This window comes from Malania oleifera, chromosome 12, assembly GCF_029873635.1.
Source record: "Malania oleifera isolate guangnan ecotype guangnan chromosome 12, ASM2987363v1, whole genome shotgun sequence".
NCBI classification, from domain to species: Eukaryota; Viridiplantae; Streptophyta; class Magnoliopsida; order Santalales; family Ximeniaceae; genus Malania; species Malania oleifera.
Genome location: NC_080428.1, coordinates 43,091,994 through 43,105,322, shown reverse-complemented (window position 1 = coordinate 43,105,322; position 13,329 = coordinate 43,091,994). Strand labels below are relative to the sequence as shown.

General features: G+C 34.4%; 1 protein-coding gene across 1 annotated transcript; it reads left to right on the top strand.

The window, feature by feature from the left end:
* Positions 1-281: 281 nt before the first annotated feature.
* LOC131145034 (protein S40-1-like) lies at positions 282-1,049 on the top strand. Its single transcript, XM_058094068.1, has one exon. It carries the CDS (start codon positions 330-332, stop codon positions 813-815), a length of 486 nt encoding a protein of 161 aa, XP_057950051.1. The 5' UTR covers positions 282-329; the 3' UTR covers positions 816-1,049.
* Positions 1,050-13,329: the final 12,280 nt, after the last annotated feature.

Here is a 13,329-nt window from a genome sequence, read left to right as displayed (position 1 = left end):
GAGAACATGCATTCACATTAATTTTATTTTACCATGCAATAAATAATAAACTCATTTATTATTTCTTTAACCCTCCCCAACACCACACGGGAGCTGCCGGTATTGAAAGCCGTGCGCCATAAGAAAATGAGCTGTTTGGTTTCGGGTTCTAGGCCGTCGATGAGAGAGAAAAACACATTACTTGAAGAGAGAGAGAGAGAGCGGGGGCCGCACTCAACGCGGGTGATGCCATCTGAAGACACAATTATAGTGTGCTCAGTACGATTCAATTTCTCCCATTTTCTTCAAACACCCCCCCCCCCCCCCCCCCCAATCAGTCCCTTCTATAAATGCAACCCCATTTCCCTCCCTTCCCTCACTGTTCCATTCTCAGTTTCCCATTCTCAATAATTTTCTCGCACTTTCTCGCCATGGCCGAGGAGTTCGAGGAGTGCGAAGTGGTGTGGCCGGAGCTCGAGCAACCCGACCGGAACGACGACGTTAATTGCTTGGACTACCGAGATGTGATCGACCTGAACCACCACCAGCAGCATAATTCCAGAATGCAGAAGCCCAAGAAGAAGAAGAAGAGAATCTCCGATTCGGCCCCCGTTAATATCCCGGAAAGCGTTTTCCATTCGGCTGATTCCGATGAGTTCGAGGAGGATTACGGGGAGGAGGGAGAGATTGTTCCGCCCCATTTGATCATCGCCCGGAGAATTTCCGGGAAAATGGCGTTTTCGGTGTGCACGGGAAATGGGAGGACTCTGAAGGGGAGGGATTTGAGCCAAGTCAGGAATTCAATTCTGAGAATGACTGGATTCCTGGAAACGTGAAGACGCAGACCCAGTGTCCCTGGAGATCAATTGAGACGAATTCTGGCTTGGAATTCAATTCCCATTGAAGCCAGACAGACAAAAAAAAAAAAAAAAAAAGGAGAGAGGGGAAAAAATTAATTTCCTTTGGTTTCTGTTCGGTAATGGGTCGATTCCCTTCCAATTCCCATTCATTTGTAACAAAAAGGAAAATTTAGAATTAATCGGTGTTCAATTGATTCTGGGTTTTTGTAATTCCCCATTTGTTTTTGCTTTACTTTTAGAATTCTGAGTTACTTTGCCCAGCTCACCTCTTCCTCATTCTCCCCAAACGCCTGTTTGGACAGTCGTATAAAACCCAACATCAACAGCTGGGTTTTTTCTTTCTTCCCCTTAAAAACAAATTTCTGTCTCAATGGATATTAATGTTTGTTTATGTATATATGAAATGGGCAAACTCCCTTGGAGCCAAATAAATCTCAAATAAACTTCAAAACTTTATGATTCAAAAATCACACTACCAAAATAGATTATGTTTTAAAACGTGCTATGAAATTTTAAGTTTAAGATTACATAATTAAAATAAAATTAAATATAATTTAATATTTTATTTTATATAAATTTGCACAAATTTAATTCAGGATAAAAAATTAAAAAAAAAAAAAAAATTTGGGGGTGCGGGAGGCATGGGTTTAAAAGGTCAAAAAATATTTTTGGCTTGGCAGCATATGGCAATGATCTGGAAACTGCTACTTGTTCTTGAAGCAAATGGGAGCAGATTTTTTTTTTTATTTTGAATTATTGTGGCAATAAATAAAAGCATGGGTGAATGTGACATGACAGAATGCTGAGTTTAGATTTCAGAGCATGGGAAGATGAGGCATCCAGGTCATCTATAAGCCAGTGTTAATCTTTATCACCTATATTATTGACTTTATCTTTCTGTCTGTATATAATATATATATATATATATATATATATATATATATTATAAAACTACCCAATCTGAGGATAGATAGCTGCTACCCAAATTAATGTATTAAACAAGTTTAACGTTTATCATAATACTTATCAAATAAGCATTAGTCTCTCCACAATTAGTCAATGATCCCAAATTAGGGAATTGTGTTAAGTTCTTCTTTGCTTATAATGTTTAGGTTTAAAAACGTTGATGTTCTTTTTCGTTGCATCTAGTACGTATGTATAAAGAGAATTTTTCTATTTTTCTATTTATTTTTTATTTTCTTAAAATACCCATGTAAAAGTAATTTAGGAGTATAATTAATTTATTAGTACTTATATGTTACATATATGTTGACTTTTTGAATCTTATCTTGTTTTTGATAATGACAAATATTAAGGTATTTAATGTTTGCTGAATTTATGTGCAGGTTGAGTCTTGCATGAATTGGCAATATCATATGGTGTATATGGAGACTCAAAGAAAAATGAAGACCAAATTGTTTATTGTTTGTAACTTATATTTCATTCATTCGGGTCTGTATTATATTAATATGTCATGGTCTGTAATAATTAGTGCATATCATGCATGTAGGATTTGTAAACTTAGTAATACCATAGACAGACCATAGGTTAATCAAATGACTTTAGGGCTGACTTCGGTCGACTGATGCTAAGTTTTTAGGCGTACTTGAAAAGGCCTTAAAAAGACCCTAGGTCCTCACACTTACACTTAAGATAGTTCCCATTGTCACATATGCTATGAGGATAGACTTTTGAATTAAAACAAGACTTAAGGTATAAGAATAGTGAGGTTTCAGTTGACCGAACCGTTGAATGGTCAAATAGTTGACTTGACTTTAGGTGTTCGAACCAAAAAGGATTTCACCATCCTCGATCAACCGAACTCGCACCGTTACCTTTTCCACCAACTCGGCAACTTGAACTTTCACATTCAAAACTACCTCAGGCTACCGAATGCTCAAGTTTAGTAAACCGAACTTGATAACAGGCGACTGAATTGCGGACTTTTGGAAAATCGTTTCGGTTCAGCAAACTGCTCTCTTCCTAGGCACCCGAACATAAAGAATGTACTTTTTCTCATGTGTCTATTCGGGCAACCAAACCACAAGGTAGGCGCCCGAAACTCTCGGGTTGCACAAATTTTTACCGTGGTTAAGAGGGGTTAAACAGGGTTAATTTTCCTAAATATCTTAAAACAAATTTAATAATACCCTATGTATCCCCAATGATTATAATTTTAACCTCCTTTATATATATAGGGGCTCATTTGCTCAAATTAAGGTGGGATTAACATTTTGATTTGTAAGAAAATCCTCTGAAATTTTTCAAAGCTTATTTTTTCATATAAAGCCTATACTTTCTCGTACAATCATTTCTTTACTAAATCAATATTTCTGAGAGCCATTGAGTGATTATACATTGTTCTATTTTGCTAGAAACTCTCATTGTATTTATTGTTATTTGATTTTCATATTGAGAGTTAAGCAAAGATTTTTCCCTCGATTATATTTAATAAATCTGTGTGTGGGAAAAATTTTATAGCTAGTGAGTCTTTGTATCTTCATTACAAGACTCATTGAGCTTGTATTTTTGAGTGTGCAAAAATCTTTTCACAAGCTCATTTTTGAATATCTCTTTGTGCTTGAACATTGAGAAAATATTTTTTAAAGATATTTAGAATACTCTTGGTATAAATTTTTGAAACCTTATACTGTGATTGAGATTTACATCTATACATAGTTTTAAAGATTAGCTTGTTGATACACTTTTGTGCTTGATTAGATATAGTCATTACTGTTGAGTGTTGATTGCACACATATAACATTGAACTTATAGTCTTTATATTATTGATGTGCATTGATTATACTATGCTGAATTGTTGTACAAATCTGCTTGTGTTAGAAGTACTTTTCATTATACGAAAAAAGTTTATCTAATTGTATTCTAGACGTGGCCTAAGGGGGTTTGATCTAGCCTGTAAAGATCAGGTTAGGGCTAGCCCTGTGAATTTGATTTAGAGTATTCTCTGCCCCGTAAGAAGAATTTGTAAAGGTTGAGGTCAGTCCTACTTTAATTTGATCTGATTGTAATCGGTGCCGCTCCACCCATTAAGTGAGTTATAGTGATAATCCTCGGGCTTGCGAGTTAAGGCGGGGACGTAGGCACAGTTGGTCGAACCCCGATAACACATCGTGCGTGTACTTTTAATTTCTACATTTTAAATTCCAGCACTTGAATGTTTATGTTTTACTATTAAGATTAATTAGGATTGCATAGAAAGATCCTAAGTTGTGAAATACTGCTAACATCTGCTTTAACCTAAGAATAAGTTTAAAATTCCAATTCACCCCCTCTCTTGAGAATACATCAAAGTCAACAATATAAATATCAATAACTAATTCATAAATATGCATAATCTTTTCTTTTGTATATTTCATTAACATATTCAAATATAGTTGATTGATATTGAAAAAAAAAATTATTTGAACAATAAAAATAGAAAAAAAGAAATTAATTAATCTTGTGAATGGATTAAACAAAGAGAAACTACTCATGCTTTGGACGTATCCAATAACAACAAATGAAGCCCTATCTAAAGGCTAATAAAATATAAATATCATCTTTGTTTTTCTCATCGATTGTAAATATGTATGATTAGTGGTTCATGCACGTGCGCACTCTCACAAAATTAAAGATGATTTTTTTTTTCATTTATTTCGCATAAAGGCAATGATACACCCGGACTATCCTTTACGACTATGTACTTATTACATTATCATGAACACATATTGACAAGTCATTCAATACACTTTTGACAAAAAGAAAAAAAAAAAAAGTCATGTGTTAATATTCTAAATATAGGGGAAAATTGGTAATATAGTGAAAGTGGATTGTGATTATTAAACATTTATCATTCCTTTAACATCCATGCGATATCAATCCTTATAGTAATTTTTTTTATCGTTTATTATGTCAAGTAATAAACCCTAAATTGAGTCGTTTAAATGTTAAAATATTTCTATAAAAGCATTCTACTAGTTAGTAATTTCATTTCCTCCCTAATATAAACTTCTTGAGCAAGAATTCAAATTCAAAAATCTTTTTCATCTTTTTACTCTTACACACACACATGCACATACAAATACACGAGCATGCGCACAAAGCTTATTGTAACCACATCTATCCTAACTAACGCCTCTTGATGCCTTTAAAGAAAACAGCACACCAATACTATGGAATGCATGTCTCTTTGATCCTTTAAAACTTTAATATCCATCATTTGTATAAAATGACATTAGATTGACAACATGGGAATAATGTATAGGAAAAGAAGAAGAATAGCCAAAGATAGAGGCCAAAATTGCAATAGTTAGGATGGATACTTAACAAGTTCAAGGGAAGTAATTAGGGTATTGCCTATAGAGATTGCACAATTCTTCCTTGATATGGAGATGTCCTATATATAGAACTTGTACTAGGTATAGTTGTTACAAATTCAAAAGTATTTAAATACCAAATCAAGAAGATCCTAAACTATCAAATATAAACAAATATTCAAGTAATATAACTGAAAAATCCCAGATTATCATTGACTATCGGATATCAGCCAATCTTCAACTGGAAGGATTCTCGGCAATTCAGAAACTGGCAGAATCGTCGATGGTTTGGTGAAACCGTTGATAGTTTGCTCTTGGAAAACTTTCTGTTTGAAACCGTCGAAGCAACTGTCGAAGGGTATATAAAAATCATCAACGGTTGGCTGGAAAACTACATAATTTTCTTTATAGGCCCCCTCAAGATAGGCGTGCCATCAGTTAAGCCGATCTTGGAGCATAAAGAGTGAAATTTTTTACGTGATAGAGTCTTAGTCAAGAGGTTTGCAAGTTGATCGTGGGTGCTAACATAAGATACTTGTAGCAAACCTTTAGTGACCAGATCACGAACAAAATGAAGATCAATAGTAATATGCTTCATCCATGAATGCATAATAAGATTAAGACTCAACTGAGTAACACCAATATTATCACCAAAAATAAAAAATGCAACGGCTTAGTAATTGGAATATTGAGTTCATGAAACAATGAGCAAATCAAAACAAGCTTGGAGATGGCTGAAGCAAGAGCTCGATATTCCACCTCAGTGGAGGAACGAGCCACAACACTCCTTGTGCGTGCTCCAAGAAATGGGACAATCACCTAAAAAAATGAGTTAGGCAGAGGTGGAGGATTTGGTATCCTTATCACCGGCCCAATCTACATCAGATAACCCTTGAGGAGTGAGATTCCCAGTGCACTTAAGGAGGATGCCATGATGAAGAGTTGTAACGCCCCAACCTGGGTCTGCTAGGGAGCACTGCATCTCTCCTCCTCCACCTGGACCAGGCAACAGGGGGCGGGCCTTATCGGACTAATGACTGACCCTATAGACCAACACATATCCTTTTCAATGTGTTTTGTCCTCACTCACACACTTCCTGAGAAAACTTCCCAGAGTGTCGCCTATCCCAAGATTACTCCAAGCCAAGCACGCTTAACCGTGGAGTTTTTATGGGAAAGCTCCTGAAAAGAAAGGTGCACCTTGTTGATATGGGTAGTAACATCTAATCTTTTTAAACCTTTCTTTCATAGGGTATCACATTCTCCCTTACTCACAAAACACAACGTCCTTGTTGCGAACCCACATTTTCAAACCCAGGCGATATGAATCTCATCACACTTTTGGTTGGGTAATCGGCTCGGATACCATTTAGTAATGCCCTAACCTAGGTCTTCCAGGGAGCACTGCATCTCTCCTCCTCCACCTGAACCAGACAACAAGGGCCAGCTTTATCGGACTAATGACTGGCCTCATAGACCAACACGTGTCCTTTTTAGTGTGTTTTGTCCTCACTCACATACTTCCTGAGAAAACTTCCTAGAAGGTCACCCATCCCAAGATCACTCCAAGCCAAGCACGCTTAACGGTGGAGTTCTTATAGGAAGGCTCCTAAAAAGAAAGGTCCATTTTGTTTATATGAATAGTAACATCTAATCCTTTTAATTCTTTCTTCGATGGGGTATCACATTCTCCCCCACTTACAGAATGCAACGTCCTCGTTATGAACCCACATTTCCAAACCCAGGCAATGTGAATCTCATCACACTTTCGATTGGGTAATTGGCTCTGATACCATTTTGTAATGCCCTAACCTGAGTCTGCTAGGAAGCACTGCATCTCTCCTCCTCCACCTGAACCAAACAATAGGGGGCGTGCCTTGTCGAACTAATGACTGGCCCCACAGACCAACACATGTCATTTTTAGTGTGTTTTGTCCTCACTTACCCACTTCCTAAGAAAACTTCCTAGAAGGTCACCCATCCCAAGATTACTCCAAGCCAAGCATGCTTAACCGTGGAGTTCTTATGGGAAGGCTCTCAAAAAGAATATAGGTAATAACATCTAATTCTTTCAAGTCTTTCTTTCACGGGGTATCACAAGAGTGCCTTTCAAGTATCGCAGAACGCATTTGGGAGCGGTCCAATGAAGCTGAGATGGTTTCTACATGAACTGAGCCAACTTATTGATCGGGAAGGCAATGTTGGGACGAGTAAGAGAGAGATATTGGAGAGCTCCTATAACGCGATGGTACTTAGTTAGATTAGCAGGAGAAAAGCCATCTTGAAGCTGAAGAAGATCCTTTAGGCTAGTGGAGTCATCATTGCATTAGCATGGTCCATCTTGGTGCAAGAAAGAATATCACAAACATACTTTTGTTGGGAGAGGAACAGCCCACGGGAAACGAAAATCACCTTGACAGCAAGAAAATAATGTAAGGGACCAAGATCCTTCAAAGAAAACTGATGACTGAGCTACTAAACAACCTCAAAGATAGCAGCATAATTACTTCTAGTGAGTAAGAGATCATCCACATAAACCAAAAAATAGAGAGTAACATCAGCACAATTGTAAATAAAAGAAGAGGAATCAGATTTAGACTACTGAAAATCAAGGTAAAGAAGATAAGCACTAGTTCTTGATACTAAGCACGAGGTGATTGTTTCAAGCCATACAAAGACCTTTTTAACTTGCAAACATGAGAAGGCATATTAGGATTAACAAAACTCGGAGGTTGAACAATGAATACATCCTCTTGAAGGCGGCCATGTAGAAACACATTATTAACATCCAACTACTGAAGTGGCCAATTTTTTTGAACAACAATAAAGAGAACAACTCGATTAGTCACTGGCTTCACAACAGGGATGAACGTCTCATTATAATCAAAACTAGGTCATTAATGAAAATTTTGGCCACTAACCATGCTTTATAGTGAGAAATACTACCATTAGGATTTCATTTGAGACGGAAAACCCACTTGCAATCAACGGGTTTGATGGTGGAGCGCCGTGGAACAAGCTCCCATATGCCATGTTTAACCAATGTAGTGAACTCTTCAAACATAGCAAAATGCCACTTGGGATATGTGATAACCCCAAAAATGTATATACAAGTAGAACATGTAATAACCCGAAAAAAAATTTAATTAAAAAAATTAAGAGTAATTATTAATTTATTAATTTATTAATTAAACATTATTAAATTAATTAAATAAAAAAATAATAGAAATTTTAAAGATAAATTATTATGAATTAATTAAAGATAAATTATTATGAATTAATTAAGTATTATTAAATCTGATGTATTAAATAAATAATATGATATACATATATATATATATATATATATAATATTATTATGTTATATGTAAAGTAAGTAAAAGAAAAAAAAATAAAAATAAAAGAAAAGAAAGAAACAAAAAAGCTTGAAGCTTCTGGGAGAAACAGAGGAAGCTCAGCTCTCAATCTCCTTCTCCGTCGCCTCTCCATCTCCACCTCTCTCTCTCCCCTCATTTCTCGACAGATATTCGATCGATCGGGAAACGGAATGTGTCATTTGATTCTTAGTTTCACCACCAACATTTCTACTGGAGCGGATTTGTCGTAGGAGCGGCATAGGTACCATTCCTGGGGTAAGGTAACTTTTTCCTAATTTCTCAATTTCTCGTTAAATTTGTTGTTAAATTGACAATCATGTACCACCACGGGGTCCTAGTCGTAATCATTGTCATTTTGACATAAGTAAAGTTCCAATTTGGGTTTTCTAGGTCACACTCCAAAGCGAGAGTGGGATTTGGGAAATTTGGTAATTTGGCTATATTTAAGAGTATATTTATTTATTGAGAATTTATGGGCTTAGAAAATATTAAAAAAGTATTTTATTTAGAATTGATTTAATGGAATTAGAATTTTTTATTCAGAGTCTAGGTGAGCGCCGCAGATATTTTTCGGGGTCCCTGTTGGTGTAGTTCAAAAAACCAGGTAAGGGAAAATTATATATTAAAGTAGATTTTATGAAATTAAAGGTAATAAATTATGTTATAATATATGTATTTTTGGTGTGAATTATTAAAATGTCAACCATGTAAAATTATGATTTCTAAACTTAGGACCACTTATTTAGTTATGTATTTGTGGAAATGAACTGAAGAAAGTAGAATGAATTTTCTAAATAATTATGTAAGAAATGGAAATTGTATTTTTAGTAATCAAATGCTAAATATGGGTTGACCTATTTTATAGGAATATGAATGAATTTTACTGTTAAATTGTGTGGCATGAGATTATGTGCAAATATATGTTAAATGTATGAGATGCAGGTTAAGTAAGTAAAGTATTGAGAATAAAATATGTTATGGACTATGTTGCTTGTGTATTCTAAATGCAACCATGTACATGTAAGACAACTGAAAGACAGTCATGTTAGCATATTTTAGCACACTTCTGTGTAGACTAACTGATGACAATTGAAAGAAGCTGTAGACTAAGTGATGATGGCTAAAGACCAGCTGTAGTACGAATGAAATGAAATGAAAATGTTATGCAATGACAATGGAATGAAAATGACAAATGTGAACGATGTAATGTTTTTCACCTAAAGCGAAATGCAATGTAATGTTTAAGCTATGAACATGAACAAAAAAGTATGATTGATTAATGACAGAGAGAATTGTAGACACCCTATTTTTGCCCTAACCAGATAGAACAAGGGGTAAATTCTTATTTTCATTATTATTATTATTATTATTATTATTATTATTATTATCATTATTATTATTATTATTATTATTACTATGATTTTTATTGTTGTTATTTATATTATTATTATTATTTTCACTATTATTATTATTAATTATTTTCCTATATTGATATAAGTAACTTATTATTATTACTATTATTTTATTATTATTATTATTATTATTATTATTATTCTACTAATAGTATCTTTATTATTTTTATTTTTACTATAATTATTTATTATTAGTAGTAGTAGTATTATTATTATTATTACCTTATTGATCCTTATATTATTATTCTAATAATAATTATTATTATTATTACTATTTTCATTATTATCATAATAGTAAAAGTAGAAAAAGAAAAGAAAAAGAAAAAGAAAATAAAAAGGAAGTTTTTTTTAGGGTTTTTAGAATTTTTTTTTTATATAAGGAGGGGGGCGCGCAGAGGCCAGAGAACACCAAAAAGAAGGACTGTTCTTCTTCTTCTTCTTCTTCCCGAGCAGTTCTCTCCACCGACTCATAGCCGCTGCAACTCCCATCTCTGTCCATCCTCTCTGCCTTCCCCAAACTCTCCTGAAATCCTTTTGTTCCCTGCCTTCAAGCATTGCACAAGCCCGAGCCACTCCTCCACAGAAGAACAGAGCACCACCGCAGTAGCCTCTGTAGATCATGAGCAGAGCATCCCCAGCCGAAGCCATTTCAGCAGAAATCAACATGCCTCTGCAAGTTTACCTCCTCCGAGCACTCCTCAGCCTAGCCATCATCTCTGGCGGCCCATCACGGCAACCACAGCACCTCTTCACTCGGCCACTGCTGCTCCTGGTAGACGTCAAGCCTCCATCTCCATCAGCTACAACCATCAACACCGCCTCCATCCCACTACCGGAGTCCTCTGCTCCGGCCATCTGCCGCCAGCCACAGCAACTCTCAGACCAGACCCGAGCTCCTGCTGCGCCAGAACACACACAACACAGCTCTCCCCAACCAGCAGGATTTTTTGTTCACATTTAAATTTTTATCATTTTTGTTTATGCATATTAAATACTAATTGATTTATTCTTCTTGGGTGCAGGATTTTTGTTCATATTAGATATTTACTTGATATTTAAATATTATTATTGAATTTGTGCTCTTTAAGGTATGTTGTAATATTGGTGTTTATTGATATTTTTGTCATGTATATATATTTAGGTAATATTGTGATATATTATTGCTTTTATTATTATGGTATAATGTTATTACCTATATACATTTATATCTAGATTTATTATGGTTTAGAATATCGTTTCTATTATCATGCACATATTATGATTTTATATTGTCTGTAATATTAGGGTTACCACTTAATATAGTATTATTATCATGTATATAATCTTTATTATTAATATGGTATCATTTAATACAATATTTCTTTTAGCATATATGGTGCCATAGTCGCTATTATTTATCATGATATTTTTAATATTTTGAGATATTTAGTGTTACCTTAAATGTTTAGTATTACGTATCTTTAGTATGTTAAGATTGTGTTATTTATGATAGTATTTTATTTTGGTACATATGGTATTATTCATTATGGTATTTATTTTCATTGTTATTATTATTGTTGTTATTATTATTCTAGTTTATATCATACGTTTATATTTAATACTACTAATTGTGCTATTTTCAGTATTATTATTATTATTATTATTATTATTATTATTATTATTATTATTATTATTATTATTATGTTTACTTTTAGTATAAAATATTTTCTTGATTTTTTTTTATCCCTATGATTTTAATTCTAGGGTATTAGCCTTCGGGCTTCACGTACCTTTAAGCTCTGAGGGAATATATATGTATATATTATATTTATTCAGTTGTTTATTTATTTTCCATGTGTATTTATAAATTCGTAAAAAGAGTAATTTAAAGACTTTTTAAATTAACTTAGGGATAATTTTAAATTAACTAGGTACCGTTCGTAAGAATGGGCGCGTAGGGGATGCTCGTACCTTCCCCTTGCGTAATCGAACTCCCGACCCAGCTCTGGTAACGAAGACCCACTCTACCCTTAACAGGATAGTAATCATGTGTTCTAACCACATTAAAAGGTTAATGGTAACTCCGACATTCCATATTTTTCTTGAAAATTAAAACACATTTTTAATTTCGCCGCCCGGGGCACACACGCGCCGAGACGTCTCGACAGCTTGGTGACTTCGCTGGGGACATTAGAGAGTCAAGTCATTAATTAATTAGAAATTATCCCAAGTTCAAATTTAATAAATCTTTTAATTACTCCTTATTTTGTGAATATTGTAATTCGTAAATAACCCTGATTAATTGTAAATATTTTACTTCCATAATTTACAAACAACCGTAATTAATTAAAAATATTTTGTTTCTTATTTTTTTTTTTAATATTAATTGTAGATATTTGGTTTCCAAATATTCTGAATAAGCATATTAATTGTAGATATTTTGAATAAACATATTAATTATAGATATTTTGTATACTAATCGTAAATATTTTGTTTCCATATTTTTTTTTAAGTAAACATATTAATTAAAAATATTTTGTTTCCAAATTTTTTGAATAAACATATTAATTACAGATATTGTGTTTCCATATTTTTTGAATAAATATATTAATTGTAGATATCTTGTTTCCATATTTTTAATAGCATGTGAATAAATGTGGGGGTAGCGAGTTTAGGCTAAGCTTATAAATTCACACACTCTCACGCTCTATACCCGGACTTTACCTGCCAAGATTAGAAAGGAGTGTAATACCGTTTGTCCCCACGTGGCAGGGCTTGTGGGGACCCGCGAACCACTCCGCTCAGTTTAAAATTAATCCAAACCCCTTTTGGGTGAGGATGGAGGTTAGATTGGGAACCTTTTTATTAATAGGGATTAGAGCTTACCCACGCATACTTGTCTATAGTCTTCCCTAACTAGGATAGAGCCATGAAGAACCCTGTATATACATACCTACCCTGGGTTGGGACATAAGCCACATCCTTCTCCATGTATAGTGTGTTGTATATATGTTGTGAGATACTTTGTATTATATCATGCATTTGGCATCAATTAAGACATGCATACTACTTAGCCAGTATTCTGAAAAGCCCAATAATGAGACAATGGTCCATCCTTTCAAAAAAATGAAGCACTTGGCCCAAGCATTTTAAAATATGGGTCTGCCCAACCCTTTTCAAATAACTCGGGCCCAATTCTTTAAAAACAAACTTGGGCCCGACCTTTTCCTAAGCAAAAACTCGGCCCAGGCCTGATTTTCAAAAGGGGTCAAACCCAAATTTCAAAAATGGGCTTCGGCCCTATTACCTAAAAATTCGGGCCAACATTTTTCAAGTAATCCAATCCCAATTCCTTTTCAACTAGTGCCTTAACCCATCATGAAATAGCTCGAAACCTATATTTTAA

Excerpts from the sequence above, each read along its gene's own strand:
- LOC131145034 (XM_058094068.1), top strand. The coding sequence starts at position 330 with ATGCAACCCCATTTCCCTCCCTTCCCTCACTGTTCCATTCTCAGTTTC.